The 16,571-nt window shown below is 34.8% G+C and overlaps 2 protein-coding genes across 3 annotated transcripts; both read right to left on the bottom strand.

Annotated features, from left to right (window-relative positions):
• Positions 1 to 4,484: 4,484 nt before the first annotated feature.
• On the bottom strand, positions 4,485 to 8,374 carry LOC114163812 (Ribonuclease P protein subunit P38-like protein). Of its 2 annotated transcripts, XM_028048157.2 has the most exons (5): positions 8,124 to 8,367; positions 7,585 to 8,020; positions 6,133 to 7,316; positions 5,131 to 6,041; positions 4,485 to 4,930 (listed from the first exon to the last, which is right to left on the bottom strand). In XM_028048157.2, exons 3-5 carry the CDS (start codon positions 7,277 to 7,279, stop codon positions 4,586 to 4,588), a joined length of 2,403 nt encoding a protein of 800 aa, XP_027903958.1. In that variant the 5' UTR covers positions 7,280 to 7,316; positions 7,585 to 8,020; positions 8,124 to 8,367; the 3' UTR covers positions 4,485 to 4,585. The 2 variants fall into 2 exon arrangements, with proteins under 2 accessions (XP_027903958.1, XP_027903962.1); XM_028048161.2 differs by having other exon boundaries at positions 6,133 to 7,310; positions 7,585 to 8,374.
• Positions 8,375 to 10,837: 2,463 nt separating this feature from the next.
• Positions 10,838 to 15,029, bottom strand: TAP46 (2A phosphatase associated protein of 46 kD). The gene is made up of 9 exons (XM_028049199.2): positions 14,795 to 15,029; positions 14,595 to 14,717; positions 13,175 to 13,261; positions 12,939 to 13,043; positions 12,684 to 12,845; positions 12,256 to 12,291; positions 12,104 to 12,175; positions 11,483 to 11,760; positions 10,838 to 11,243 (listed from the first exon to the last, which is right to left on the bottom strand). The coding sequence occupies exons 1-9, from the start codon at positions 14,873 to 14,875 to the stop codon at positions 10,997 to 10,999; spliced, it is 1,191 nt and encodes a 396-aa protein (XP_027905000.1). The 5' UTR covers positions 14,876 to 15,029; the 3' UTR covers positions 10,838 to 10,996.
• Between the last annotated feature and the right edge of the window lie 1,542 nt (positions 15,030 to 16,571).

Here is a 16,571-nt window from a genome sequence, read left to right on the forward strand (position 1 = left end):
AATTAACTAAATTAGAAGAAATTCAAATATCCTAACACTTTGAACTTAACCTCAAACGGACTTGACAAGTCCGATAACCATGACGGGCTAGGCTTGCCAGATGGTCTAGACGGATCAGACCAGCTTGACGACAAAAACAGGTCGGACAGGCCCGACGACTCAAACGAATTGGGTCGGACTGGATCGATAAATTGGACGGGCATAATCGGTTCGTATGGGTCGTCAGGTTGATCAGGTCTATCTGGATTGTTGGGCCTACCCAGCCTAGCCCGTTTGGATTTTCCGACTAACTTTGTCTGATTGGACCCATTTGGATCGTCAAGCCCGTTTCCAAATTTATCATGAACTCAAAACATATTTAAACTTAAAATAAATTATTAAAATGAAATTTTATCTCCCAAAAATATTAATTATTTTAGCCAAATAAAAGATTGAAATATAAAATATTTTAATTTCTTTATTCAAACAAATTATTTAATAAATGAAGAAAATTTAATTATAAACAATTAAAATAGAATACATTTCAATTTTTGAATATGAGCATCATAGTAAAGGTTCCGTCAAGGTCTCCAAAGGGCCGATTAAAGCCAATCACAACACGTACAATGAAATGTGTGATAATAACGATGTAACATGCGTATATAGTTTGAGAAGAGTAGTGATTGTAATAGTAGTATAGGAGTTGAGGAAGATACATATGCAGTAAGGTTTCGTTTTCAAATTTCTCCATCGTAATAAATCTGACAACTATTTATATAGAGAATTTCCTCTGAGTTTTTAGCAAGTTAAAAATATAAATGATAGCACCGACAAGTTAATTGTGGCATAAGGGTTAGGTTGACAAGTAAACCAAAACTACAACATCTTTCATCTTTCATCTTCATCTTCATCTTCATCTTCCTGAGAACTTAATGGCAGTAGAAACAGTGTTGCACCGACAGGGAACAGAACATGCCTATTGATTCATTGGTGACTGTGACAACCTAGTCCATCGTCACCACTGTCTCCCAATCTCATGCTGCACTCCAAATATGCATGCATGCATGCTTTTATGATTCCAAAAGCTCCATGCCAGAATTTTCAGCAGTCCAAAACATTTAACTTGTGATTCTGAAAATTCTGATCCAAAATTTCATACAATCCTGTATAGTGTCGGCTCAACTGTCTTAAGAATTTTTAAAGGCTATTTATAGGTTCAGATTCTCACTACATATATGAACCAAAGTTATTATCCATTACAAATGCTTCAACATTTTTTTAAATATTACCAGTAGTCCTGTGTATAAGAACAAAGAACAAAATAACTAAGGGAACTATTATTTTTACATCCAATAAAATTTTATACACACTTTATATTCATTATTATCTTTGAGTATCTCGCTTTAAAAATATAAAAGTTAATTTTTTTAATGACCAAAATATATTTAAAAGTAGGTTATCAATTGGTAGAAGTGATGTCATAACAAAATTTCATTACTTAATTTACTAAGAATAATAAAAAATAATTATATTGGTTAGCTTTTACTAATAGTATTATAAATTTAAATGTCATTCTACACATATACTCATAAATTAAATAATTTAATTAATAGTTATTATTAGATGACACTACTTATAATTTAGAGATAATTTTTTTAAGTGATAAATATGATTCGAATTGTCAATATAGTTCAATGATATACGTTAATTTTTACGAAAAATTAACAACTACTTCATTGATAAACTTTATAATAAATTATGATTATAAAAAGAAAATAAAAATGAATACATTTGAAAGCGAACTTGTGTGTTTTAATAGTTTCAATACTATATTAAAAAATATATTATTTTAATTTATATTAGCAGTAAACCGTAGAAAATATATCTCCCTGGTTGAATATTAGCAATACTTTTTCTATCTTCTTATATTATTAGATAAAATGTATTAAAATCATGAATAGATGATTCATTAAATAAAAAGTAAAATATATTCAATTTGAATTTTTAAAAAATTTCAATCAAGAATGAAGAATGTGCGGAATAAATTGTTTTAGATGATATATTATTAACATTTTACTTAACCTATAAAATAACAATAAATAAATGACGAAAATTGAAAAGGATTACAATTTTTGTTTGTGTACAAATTTATAAAATAAAAATAGTTTTATTCATAACTCACAAATACCAATCTCAGAAATAGAAATATATGAGATATCACTAATAAATTTAACCTACATAAAATATCGATGATTTTTTTATTGCGAATAATAATATTTTGACCTGTTTTTTTATCTATTTTTAATTTATCATTCTAATTAATCATCACCACACATAACTTAAAAGAATAAAAATAAATAATTTAGGTAATTAGAGTGATGAATTAAATGTGAATCAACAAAAATATATTAAAATATCATTATTATTATTTTTTATATGGTACACAATTTTGTTATATTTTATTCGATGTAAAATTTAAACTTAGAATTCCAACAATTTTTATATCTAGCTTGAGTCTGTACATGTTGATATTTCTTATATTTTCATATTGTATTTGTTTAAGTCGGTTACTAAAATGAATCTATACCACTAATAAATAATCTTTGAGGAGATGATTCACTTATAGAGACATCACCAATATTATTAAATACAGGCCTAGGATTCATGAAACGGTCTCATTTATATATTTGTACATCAGCTGATAAATCTTTGTACTCTAATCAAAAAATATGAAAGTACCCATAATCAGAGAGTTGGTGGGAAGAATAAATGTATGCTATTTTCTTGTCTTTTTTTTTTCTCTCAAAATTAATATTGCTTCTTTTTTCTCTTCATAGTGCGACACTGAAAACAGATAAGCATTGTATGCAAAGAGGATAAAGAAGAAGAAAAAAAAGCAGATATAGATGAAGTGATAAGCCACTTAAAGGAGAAAAAAAAAAATTAAAGTGGGTTTGTTTTCAAGTTATTTTCAACTTAATGCTAATCCAATATTCCCTTTCCTTTTATGTTTTTCTCTTAAAGCAAATTCCTACAATAGCCTCATATCCCATGATTTTTATTTGAAGTGTAGGATGAAGGATATTCATGGCATTGAGCCAAATTATATTATAATTAAATGTTGTATGGTTTGAAAGCCCAAGAAGATAAATTTGAGGGCTCATCCAATGGATAGTGGCCCAATAAAGATGAGATTAGTATGTTGTAATGAACACGTCTTTTCCACACTTTCACCACCTCAAAATGAAACTCACTTTTTTGGACAAATTTTGGTGCTTACACTTTTCTGTTCATTTTTTTCCTTAATGCTTTTCTTCTACTTTCCAAATTGAAAGCTAGACGGGGAAAAGAGAGAGATATGAGATTTGTTCCCTCACAACTTTTTTGAAAAAGAGAAAACTTTTACATCACTCAGCCATCATATACCATACCTTATTTATTTCATCAAATAAAAATGCAAATATTTCACGTAGTCTAATCAAAACTCATGCGATTACCAAAAGTTTAGCAAAAAAAAACCTTGTGATTAGAAGTTAGAAGTAGGGACAAAGGCCTATGAGTGGAAGGGTATATTAAACTCATAACGCTTGATTTTTTTATTATTTAGTTATCATTCTTCTCTTTTTTATTTTATTAAAAAAAGTTAAATATGATTTTTTCTTTAACTTTTAAGTGAAGTTTCTATTTAAAATATTGATCCAACGTTCCGCGATTTTGGAAATACACATATTTAGTTTTTTAACTTAATTTTGTTAAGTTTATTTAACGTTTCAAATACTATTTCATGATAATATTTGAGTTGTTTATATCTTTTATATATTTTTACTTCAATGTTATCGTGAAATGTGTTTAAAATGCTAAATAGTTAACAAAATTTGATTAAAAGATTAAATTTACACATCTTTAAAAATAAAGATTAAATTAATTTAAAATTTTAAAAAGACACTAATTTCAATTTTAATTAAAAATTAAAAAAGAAAACACATATTTAATCGGTTAACAAATCCTAGAAGTTATCGTACATATGCGTATATGTATTCTTGTAACTTTCTCACATATATATATTACCGAAGCTTAAATTTTGTATATGAAAATTAATTATTACCAATGACATTTGACACCGATCCACCTAAAAAGTTAATTATTCAGAAAGATCATAATGTCATGATATTCCAGTATTTCATAGACAGTACTTTTAAAGTGAAAATGCTCAGAGTTTTTATATTATTTATTCCCTAGCATAAATTATTTACAAAAGTAGAGCTCTTTATGTGGTGGAGCGTGTCAGCGACATAATGATAGGTAGGTATATTTGGTGGAGTATGTTATAAATGGGAATAGGAAACACTAAAATCTTCATTAATTTATCCAACCTAACAAACAGCAAAAATATTTAAGGCCCTAAGATAAGGAAAATACGTGAAGTTTAGAATGGTTTTTTGTTGTCACCTTTTAATAAGGTGGGTCTATGAGTTAGTTCAAGTCAACCAAGGAGACAAGAAAAATGATACAAGTTTGAATTTGCATTGGAATCTTTGTATACAGATTGGTATTATTAAGTAGAGTAATAGGTATAGTATAGACAAATAAACACATGAATTCGTTGCTACCTTCTCAAACATGTCATTCCTTCACGAGCTAGTGTTCCCTCAAGATCTCCTATAATCCTAGCTGTCCTAACTTCAAGACCTCTTTGAACTTCATGGAACAGGTTTTTAATACTGTCGGCAAATCGGTTCATGTCAATGCCAGAACTTTTCTGCATCTCTTCTGCCACCCCAACAAACCCACAAACAATCTTCGACTGAATTTCCATCCACTTTTGTCCTGTTGCAACTATGTACCTCTGTAACTGAAATGTCTCCTCCAGGAACTGTTCCAGTGTTGATGTTTTCTCCTTTGCTCTTGCACCATTCAAATCTCCACGGCTTGCATACAGCTCATTCCCGTGCTGAAATAATGTGCAACAAATCATTCATTCATTCTTCGCAATGCCAAATGGAGTTGGACACTAGAATTTATAATATAGCAGTTAATGAATGCATCATTGTTCCATTTTTACTATCTCATAAAAGGGTATCAAAATGATGCCAAAAATGTTCACATGGGTATAATATAAAGATAATGGAACTATATAGAATTAATGCTTACCATCCGTTTGCAAAGATCATCTGTCTTCTCTTGGAGGGATTGATATCTTGCAACTTGTTTATTCAGCAGAGTAGTCAAGGACAGATATGCCTTCATACCAACTTTGCTATCATCACTGGTTTCTGCTTGTTCTTCATTCGCTTGTTTTCCTGTTAGCCTTTCAACTAGAAGAAGTTGCTGCTTCAGCCTCTTGATCTTGTAAGATACTCCAAGAGCATGAAGATCCATCTTCCATAGGGACTGTTTTGTTGAACTGGGGGTCTGGCTGCTAGATGCTATCTTCTCAGAAGCATCAGCTTCTACTTTGTTTGGAGACAGGTTTTGAGTAGGAGTACCACTATCCTCCCTGGAAACATTTTTTTCTTCTTCTTCAATCTCGTTTTCTGGAGATTGAACAAGTAAACTACCACTGTTAAGCTGGTCATTGGGCAGACAGTGTACTTCCTTCTCACAATCTTCCTCAACTGAAGCTTCCATCATTTCTAGCACTTTCTCACCTGGCTTTCTCTTCACAACCTTCACTTTTGACCACACAGCATCTTGTGCTAGTTCTGAAGATTGTGGTGGGAAACTTGAGTTACTTTTCAAGGGTCTTAATTTTGATACAAATTTCTCTTGCAGGGAAGTCAGTTCATCTTCTCTCTCCAACAGTAAGGTCTCCAATCTCATCTTGTCATGTCTCAGTTGTGTCACATCCTTGACCAGCTCCTCCACATGTGCCTGCATCTGTTTCATTTCTAATTCTGTCCTCAACAACTGCCAGCGAAACGCCTCAACTTTCTCTTCTTTGAGCTGCATTTGCTCAGCAAAAGCATCTAGCTCTAAATGATGCCTCTGTTTGATCAAGGTTGCATACCTTTCTGCCTCAGCTCGCATCCAATCCTCCAAACGTTTAGCATTAGCAGGAATGGCTGAACACCAAATAATGAGAGAAAGGGTCAAGGGAAATACTGGCAACAAATAAAATCAGATACAATAGAACTTTGAAGAGTTTTGTCTTACACAAATCTCCAATTCTTTGCTGCGCATAGTGATCAGGAAAGGGGGGAGGTTGGTCTGGTTCATTTGCAATGTGTGAGGACCCTGTGGAACTATGCTGCATACCTCTAGCACTAGGGAAAACATCCATCCTTGAACTCAAGTTCACCAACATGCTTTTTAAGGAATGTCTTTCGTGTTTTCCTTCTGAAACTGCTTTCCATCGTTGTGTCTCCTGCTCTGCTTGCTTCCTCCTAGCTTTTGATAACTTAACCTCCTTTAGCAGCATTTGCTTCTCTGCAGTGTCCAGTTTAGACTTCCTCAACATGGCTGACAAAATTTTATCCTTCTGTTCCAAATCTTTGTGAAACTTTGCAATATCCAAAGACAACTTCTGTACCATCAAATCTGATTCCTCCTTCTTCTCCACCACAGAAGCAAGTTCTTGTCTAGTAGCTTCCACTTGCTTAACTGCGCGACCAAGTTCAGCCTCAAGCTGTCTCTGGTTTGACACCAGTTCAATGAAAGCAGTTTTGTGCTTCCTTAGATCAGAAGAATGCTCTTGAGCTTCACGCCTGGCGGAGTCTCTCATTTCTTCAGCATCCCTCTCAACCTTGTTCAGCTTTTCTTCTAGCTCCTTCCTCCTCTGCTCCTCCTGTTCCATCTCCTTGTCTCTTGACTCCACCAAACCCTCCATGTTCTTCAATTTCTGACTCAATTCACAAATAGCAGCATCCTTGTTTCTCTCAAAAACTCTCAACTCAGTGAGTAGAGCCCCAATCTGCTGGCGGAGTCTCCTCCTTTCGCTCAACCAACTTTGCTCCTGTGCTGCAAAGATTCCCACAACTTTCTCATTGGCCTTGGCATCCTCGTGCCTCATCCTTTTCAGATTCTCGATTTCTCTCTCGGCCCTTTTGAGTCGGCACTCTCCTCCCTCCGGCATTCCCTTCTGAAGCCTCCACACTACCAACCCCAAGAGCTGAGCGCTCCCTTGAAGCATGGTGTCACGGATTTTACACCATCTTTGAACTTCAACCTGTGGCACTTCTGCGAGCACTTGGAGCGCAAAGAATGCACAAGAAACACCAAAATACATGGGATACATGCTTTCAGTGTCACTCTTGTTGTCACACCCAACTCTATCCAAAACAGAAATTTCCTCCTCACCCATTATTCCTGTGAGATCGGATTCTCTGGCACCTCTGCAACTGAAAACCAAAAGTTAAAAAACAAAACCAGCAAACTTTAAGTCCCACATTACCTTACAACTCACATGATTCAGACCACATATATGGGGAAAAGCATAGACCCACTTCTGATTTAAAACAGATCACAAAATGATTCAATAATTGGGAACCAACTAGGCTTAGTACATTGCCAGTCCAATAATTGAGGAACAGCAATACCCGGTGAAATTGATGGGTGCAGAATGTGACTAAAGCAACAGTTTCCTTAAAAAAACATTCAGCAACTTACACTTCCACTGCTGCAACTTCCAGGGAAAAAACAAGCCACTGAAGCAGAAACTGCAGCTAGGGAAAAAGCATGATCCCAGTGGACGATTTAACTCCACCCGTCACACCAAACAGCAAACCTCATGTAACTGATGTGAAAGCTATCTTCCAAAGAAAGGACCATACAAATATGCATAAAAGATGGATGCCCTCTTACACGTGTAACACTGCACATTCGGTTGAAAAAGGGCACTCTACTACTCTACACTGATGAATAGAAAGAAAACTATGAATTGTGCTCCCTGGTTTTCAGTGAAACACTGCCCTATTTCAACCCCACATGCTCCTCCCTTTCTTTTATTTTAATTTAATTCCCCTTCTTCTCCAACCACCACCAACCCCCTCTCTTCACACTCCTTCACCATTTTCGCAAGCAAAAGGCACACGATTCCTGGATGCTTGTCACCATTAATTGCAAGAGAGAGAAACTCAGCAACAAAAAGAATGCATATCCAAAATCAATTTGCCTATGGAATATTCAATTAAATCAGAGTCGCTTACCTGTCTAGTGATGATCAAAATACAGAAGAATAATTAATAATAGATTTGCAAGACCAGGGTATAAAAAATTTGACATAAATAAGTTATCTTATCATATTATTTGAAAGTACAAGAAGTATATTTTTGAATTTCCCTTCTTCGTATAAGTATACAAGTAACACAAATCCAGAAGAAGAAGGGTTGCTTCGTAACTTGGTTTACCCAATTTGAAAAATTGGTCCCTCTTGTGATTGGTAGTATATGTAGTATAAAAACAACAATACAAACAAGTGAATTGATATCTTTTTCTGGACCACCCAGTTATCTTATCCGTCAATTAATCCCACTATTACTGCCCAATTGTTTGCATCCATATAAATATAATACCTTTCACAAGTTAGGAACTTCAAATATCTTCTTCACCAATTCTACAATCTCAGATCCTTCATGGTTGTGGGGCAAAAATATATAAATGTCGCTCTCAAAACATATTCCAAGCAATAAAGTTGTTAAAGGGTCATCATGAACCCCAAATGCACTAGAGGGATATGCTTCTCTTTAACTTGTTTCCTTTTCACAGTAGAGATCTGTTAAAGCTGCACCCTGTTATACAAAAGCTATACAACAACAAACTAAATCAATTATGAATGTCAGGGCTCATAGTAAAACAACTAAAGGAAAAAAAAATCAGAACTTCTGCGGAATTTTATGGTAAAAATGTGTTCTTTTTTTATGTAATGCATTGCAATGATCTTTCGATAGTTAAAGTCATGTTTTTTACTTTGAGTTTTTTGAGTCACAACCACTTTCTTAAGTTGAAGCAACCAATGATAAACCTGTGGAAATAAATTGTTTAGAAGACTCTTTCAATGATTATTCAATAATTAATAGGAGAGTCAGCCAGACATAATAAGTATCACTGATATTTTTATAAGATTTATTTTTATTGGAATCAAGAGGAAAGACAATGATTGTTTGCGTATAGCAATATCATATATTATATTTTTGCCTTTATTATTGACCTGAAGATCACTCACCGGAGCTTTTGCAGTTTCTATGTAAAATTTTAACGTTTTGCAGAAAATTCAAGATCTGTTATTGGAGTGTGAACTCGGCAATGCCGGCTTCAAATTCTCCCATACATGAATTTTAGAAATGTACTTTCTTTATTTTAATTTTGATTTAAGAACTTCAAAGACAAGAAGATTGGAGGGGCTAAAGGCTGATGTGATATTTATCCACCTTATTGAGTACAGCAGTTTTAGTATGACAACGAAGTGTGAGAAAATTTTGATCCTAAGAGGAAGAAAATCGTAGCCTTTGTTCCCTTCAGGGATCTCGAATTTTTGGTGATGCTTATATTGGGCCCATGCAAATTGATATGGTAGCAGCGTTGAATCGTTGATGAGTGAATGTCAAAATATATTATTTTAATACAAAATTAGAATTTATCATTGATATATTTTTGATTTATAAACTTAAAAAATAAATAATTATAATTCTATTAATTTAATTATGTTAATTTATTTTATAAAAAAATTAACATAATTAAATTAAAAATATTATATTCATTTATTTTAAAAATTTGAAAACACAAATATATCAAAAGTTGAAGACAAAAACTGAATATCAAAATTTAAGACTAAAAATATATTTAACTCAAAAGTATATAAATTGGGCATTGGGAAGAAATCTACTAACATCCCTCTTTTAATTTTTTTTCTTAAATGTAAGGAGACGTATTTTGTGTAGAGATGAATTCACCGCAGGTAAAAGGTTTAGTTCTCGACGAGCTTAGATTAAGGTTTTTTCAAAGATTAAAATATGATCGGTGGAACAAGAAAAAACTACTCGCATACTCTTCAGTAACTTGCGTTCAATTTTTTTTTCACAATAAGATTTAGACGGTTTAATATGTTAATCATTTGTGCTTAACTTATCTAAATATAAATTATTTTATATAATTTGTTGTTTAAATAACAATTTTATGATGAATCTCGCGAAAGTGCCAGGCAGATCTCTTGCAATTTTCTATGGTCTGAGAATAAGTTAAAATTCCCTTTTCTAACTTTTGTATAACTAACAAATATATGTTAGGCGTACTACAAAATGAAAAAAAAAATGGGTTACCTATAAAAGTAGTTTTAGTCACTACCTATCAGCTAAAATAAATCATGATGCATAACAAAATACATAAATCTTTGTGCACGCTTGTAGTGGAATGATCGAACAGAACTACTGAAGCCGAAACTTGAAAATACAATATTCTATTATAACATAGAGATGCGCACACATTTACTGTACACATATGTAGGCCAATAGGTAGGATTAATAATTTCATTGTCTTCTCACAATTTTTCAGTGAAATGAGAACTAATTTTGGATAACGGAAGTTGAGGTGTCACTACATGAACAGATGAAATTTATTCTCCAAAGGGTCTTGGTCTTCTGCAGCCAAAATACTCTACAGCCACAATGCTGCAAAATCTGAACCATGATGGCTAGTGCAATAGAAATTAACAAAGAGAGGGAATATGATCCATGGTTAATTCTTGCTGTTTAGCGAGAAAAGGATCGGTTCTCTGGGTATAATAAAAAATTTATTCAGTAATTCGATAAGAAAGATGGTCATGATTTGTTAATATAATGAGCTTCGGTTGATATAACAATTAACAAGGCATACCTTTGGTGCAAATTACAAAAAAAAAAGTGAGCAAGATAGAGTAAGACCATAGTTGCACTCCTAGAATATGCACATGTAATCAAATGAAATCATGGTACACGTAAAATCTTGACACAATCTAATTACGAGTATATCAACTATAGATTACGAGATTTCGTCCAAAAACATTTATCCTAACCCCGTTTACTCACAAGACAGGGAAGAACTGAGTTTACCCACAAGGGGTAAGTTTCTTATTTCCTGCACCTCGTGGATTATCATCCTTCCAATCATCCCAAGCCCTTGCTTTCTCTTGTGCTGCATCGTCATCTTCATCATCGTCTTCTCCAGGCTTTGACTTCCTATCATTGTGCCAAGATGAATTGGCTTCTTCCATGAGTTTGACATTTCTCTCTTGCCATTTATTCATTATTTCCATTTCTTTTAGTCCAGCTTCCTCAATGCTCATAGTTGGCATCCTTTCAAAAAAATATTCAACTTAGCATCTCAAAAAATATAAGCAGAGTGTAAGTATCATTAGCTTAAACCTTGTTCCCATAGGATTTGTGAAACTCAACCAAGTTACAAGGAAATAAAAATTATTTCATCTCTTTTCAGGCATATATGTCTGTTTAAAAGCCCACTAATATTTCCCCATTCCGAGGCCTTCCATTAGCAAGGCTGCGTGCATTTTATTGATAAAGGGGATAATGCGTACCTATGACTAGGTTGGAAGACCTGAGCTGCCATTCTTTCTCTCTCTGTTGTTAAGCTTCCATTCACAAGGCTGGCAGGTCCAAATATCAATGGTTGGTGCTTGTGATCGTGTGCTTCTGAAGCCTTTGCTCTTCCTTCTAGAACATCTTGGGCAAAAGTGGCACATGTGATTGGTGGTGAGGGCTTAGTGTACCGAGCACGAACTGCAGCATCACGATGCCAAGCTTCTGCTTTCTTGGCACGTTCATCCAAAACATCCCTGGAGAACTCAGCCCCATCCTAAAACATGGCAAAGTCACAAGTAATAGTAAATAAAACTAAACCTAAATCAGAAAGAATGTACAATTTTCTGTTCCAATTTCAAGTAAAATATGCCTATTATTTGGCCCGAGTTCTAGAATTAGCTTGAGAAACATGCTATGATGTCTTAATAAAGTTAACGAGTATCAATTTCTGCTACTTTATAACACGTCTTCAGGTTTTGATTAACACAACATTTCATAAAATACTAAATATTTCACTGTGTAATAATATCAATGTAAAATGGTAGCAACAGGCCCCCAGCTGACTAGGTAACAGATCAGTGCTTCAGAAGTATTTGACACACCAAGCATTTTACTACCTTGGATTGTCTATCCTTCACAGCAGAAAGCATCTCTTCCTCTTTTTTCAACATATCCAGTAGATCTAGTGCCTGGGTTCAAATGGCACAAGATAAACATGAGAACAATGGAAATAGAAGTTTTAAACAGAAACTGCTAAGTACAAACCAACCTTACAGATTGCCAAAGATATGGTGGTGGTCCAAGCCTGTAAAATAAATAAATGAATGAGCAGATATAACTCATACTTCATAGAAATCACGATATTGCAATCACAAACACAAATTCTTTCAGGCATTTTGAAACAGCTAAAATCCATTTCATAAATCACAAGCCAGAGTCAAGTACATGTAAAACCAATACAGGTCCCAGCAACCAACTTTTAAGAACTTATCCAAACCCTTTAAACATACCCAGTGGGTGCTAAGTACATATGTTGTCCTGTCAGAAGTAAGAAGAATTTAAGCCTATATTGTGTGGAGCAAATGAATCAATTAAAACATATTTTTTGTTATACAGGCATGTAGCATATGCTCACAAAATAGTAGTAACAGAATACTAACAGTTTCACACAAAACAAATAGCAGGTCAGACACAAACCTCTCTTTCTTCTTCACCGTCATCATCCAATACTTCTTCCTCTCCCGCCTCAACAGGTGTGGACAGTGCAGCTGCTTTAGTAGAACGCCCACGCCGTTCCTTTCGCTCTTTTATTTCTAACAACTTTGATTCTGCAGCTCTCTGACGCTTGAACCTAGCAATCTGCACAACAGGATACAAACTTACAGTGCCTGAATCTATATAAATCATGTTATATAACTAAACTAACAAAAAAATATGAAGAAAAAATAACACCTTCCTAGCTCTCTGATCCACAACAGTTTTTGGTGCTCCTTCAATATAAGATTCTAACTCCTCTTTTGGGACCAGCTCCATTGCTTCACAAAATGAGATAAATTCCTACAAAAGGATGTCTTCACTAAGATTTGATTGAAATGAATATTTCAAAAGTTTAATTAGTAATGCTACGTATTATGTTGAATTGGCTGTTGATGAAAGGCGTTTCCTTTCTATGGATCATCATCTCTCACCTTTAACTTTGCCTGGGAAGCCTTTAGAATCTGTAACCTGTCCTCCTGTGCTATTTTTTCCATCAACTCCGCAAGATAAAATGGCACCTGAGAAAATTATGACATGAAATTAAAAGAATAGTAAAAGGCTATCAATTTCAACTGCTGAGTTATGTTTAACAATCAGTACTAATTAGAAGTTAAAACACTTGAAGTAAATATCCCATGGGCAGTGCATGCGTCCAGCCTTACCACATTATACATACTATTATGCTCGATTCAACTAATCAGTTGAAGAAATGCATAGTGATGATAGATTTCTTTCTAACCAACCACTAACCACTTTTCCATTAGTAATTGTTGCAAATTCCTTTATGTAAAGCACAGCAGGAAACAGTGTAAACAACCATTCCCATGATGAAACTTTTTCCATTAGAAAATTCACCACTAAATCCTTCTACAAGCTGAATAGATTTTGAGCAGAGTGCTTTTTGCAAAAAGAAGACATTTTCATTATCAAATGCACTTTATAAAAAGCAACTACATTCTATCAGAGAGTAAATACTGTCCTAAATTACTAAACTGACAGAATACCTTGCATGAAATCTACCTTCAATAGAGAATGCAATACAAATTCCAAACCATTCAAAACAAGAACTTTAAATAGAGGCACAACAAAAATTATTTTTAACTTTCGATGATGGTAATGAAAGAAACTTCACTAATCATTTTCCTCCATTTTGGATATGTTGTTAACACATTCTCAGTACGAATCAGTTGTAGTTAAACACATAAATTATCGTTTAACAAGTTTTGAGATCAGTAGAGTAGGATGCTTCACAATGAAGTATAATGCATTGGAAAGTACTGTCTGCACTGTTTGGGCACTGCAAATCGATATTTTATAATGGAGTGGGTATAGATTTAAAAATGTCAAGGTGGACCTCATGCAGAAAGATAGGGAAAAACAAAAAGTATAATAGTTTATTACGTTACGAGAAATTATTACATAGCATGCTCAGTGACTTGTATTTCACTCTAAAAGCATAATAAAGTTAATCAACCTCAACCCACATGTTTTGATGGATTGTTTAACCACTCTCAATGTACTTAATTTCTACGACTCTAGGAGTTTGAAAAACTGAATATGATTCGGGCCGTCCAAGAAAATCCATTCTATTAGCCAAAACACTCCTAAACAGACGGCTCTTTGGCTAAGAAGCAAAAACAACTCCAAACCACTACAGCCTGCTTTACTCTTCCAAACACGAACTAGATAATTCATGCTGCCACTATTTTCCACGAATATATTAAACAATCGCTTGAATTAAAACTTGACATACCTAAACTAAAACATATAAAAGGAGAAGAAGAAAAAGAATCAAGGGAAGGAAGCAACCATTAAAATTAGGTTTGGGAGAGAATAATGAGAAGTACGAACCAGAATGTACTTGAGATTGGCGGTACTGATATCCTCTTTGGTCTCGTTGGAAGAGAACAAACCTAGATTATTCACCATGTCCTCGCATCTATGCAGGGCCTGGCACCCCTTCTTCACAACCTCCTGAACCCCAAAAACGAAGCATGTCGAGTAAAGAACAAAAATCAGAAACAGAACAAAGGGGCGTGCAAATAGCGTACCTGGTCGACGGCGGACTCGGTGGCGGCGGCGTGGATCTTGCGAGCTTGCTCGAAGAGCGCCGGCAACGGCAAGTCCTCCATTATGCGGCAGGATTTGGATTCCCTCCGATGGTTGTTTGTGTTATTTGCAAATCTGAAACAGAGTTTAAGGAGAAAAATAGAACTATGGAGAAATATCGAGAACGAGAAAGAAAGAAGGGAACTTTCTCTCTTTGTTGTGTTGTATGTGGAAGGGTACACGAGTAAAACCTCGTCATTTCAGATATATAATATTCTCGCAATATTTTTTTTTTAAAATTTTATTTATTAATTTTAAAAAATTTAACTTGATCCTTAGAAAAAAAATCAATATAAGTTAATGTGACGTACTATTTTATCAACAACGTCGCACAAGGTAACATAATAACGCAATCTGGAAGTTTTGGACTTAACTCCTTACAACTCAAGGCAGTCATAAGAAAACAAGTTATAAAATTTAAGGGGAACATAAAAAAAAACAAGAGTCAAATTGATACATGGGCCGTAGCCTTAAAGAAAAGTCCAACAAGAAACTTCCAGTCCAGCCCAAGTGGACTATACAGCGGAATCGTCTCTCCCCTTGACCACGGTTACCTCTCGCATATGCTCTCATCAATAAATTGATGATCATCGCAAAGGTAGAGGAACAACATACAAAACAACCAACAAGAGAAGGGTAAGCTAGAGCCAACTATATTTTTATCATGCAATCAAATGTACCTTCATAGTTCAATATACATATACAATATACATCTACCACCCAAGCATGTGATAACCTTTCAATCAATACACTAAGACTCGACTCAACTCATCCAGATACAGATAGCTTGGTCGAATTCAGCGGATGCTTGCACTTGTGGTGGATACCTAGGCTCACTCCCGAGCTAAGTGTTACAAGTGTTACAATGAATCAATTTCCCTCACACACAAGGTTAACCCTTAATGAGTTTCAAGCCTCCTGCTACTCTCACCGCAGGAGTCAGTCCGCTCTAAGTGAGACTAACTAACTCCTTAGAGCATCAGGATGCAACCTTACCTTAAATCCTACCAGACCATATAGATGGGGCACCACCATGGACACCCACTAATAGGGGCCATGGGATTACGTCCCGACCACTGAAGCGCGATCCTAAAAGTCCCACCTAGAGACTCCAAGGAATTACGCACTGACACGGACCAATCATTCTTAATCAATCAAACGGATTTAGCATGCATACACACATATATACATATACATCACATACAAGTTCCTCATGATTCACTTCTTTCGTATTACCAGCCAAACCATATCAACTCATTATTCTCGAACTATGAATATGGAACTCCATCCCATATCATTACCATGCCACATTGATACCAACCCTTTCATGTCTCATGTCGAACTCATACCAAACTCATCATTACAATTCCATGAATCATCTCACACAAATATCATACTCACATCTTGTTAAAACTCATGAATCACACTCATACACCATCCCATTCATAAAGGTCATTCAATTCATATTCTTAAAGATAATACCCATACAAGCATATTGTCAACATTTGAGATCAAGGAAAACATTAGGGCTAGCCAATTCTCGCCCAGCTTCTCGCTCAGGCAGAAGGGTCTCGCCTAGGCGAGAGGGACTCTCGCTCAGGCGAGCTCCCTTCGCCTAGGCGAGAGCTCGACTCCCAGTACAGTGGCCTTGCACGCATTCTCGCTTAGGCGAGACTCTCCTCGCCTAAGCGAGACGTTCGCTCGCTCAAAAACGTAGTG

This window comes from Vigna unguiculata, chromosome 9, assembly GCF_037176805.1.
Source record: "Vigna unguiculata cultivar grain cowpea cultivar isolate G323 ecotype 2 chromosome 9, ASM3717680v1, whole genome shotgun sequence".
Lineage (NCBI taxonomy): Eukaryota > Viridiplantae > Streptophyta > Magnoliopsida > Fabales > Fabaceae > Vigna > Vigna unguiculata.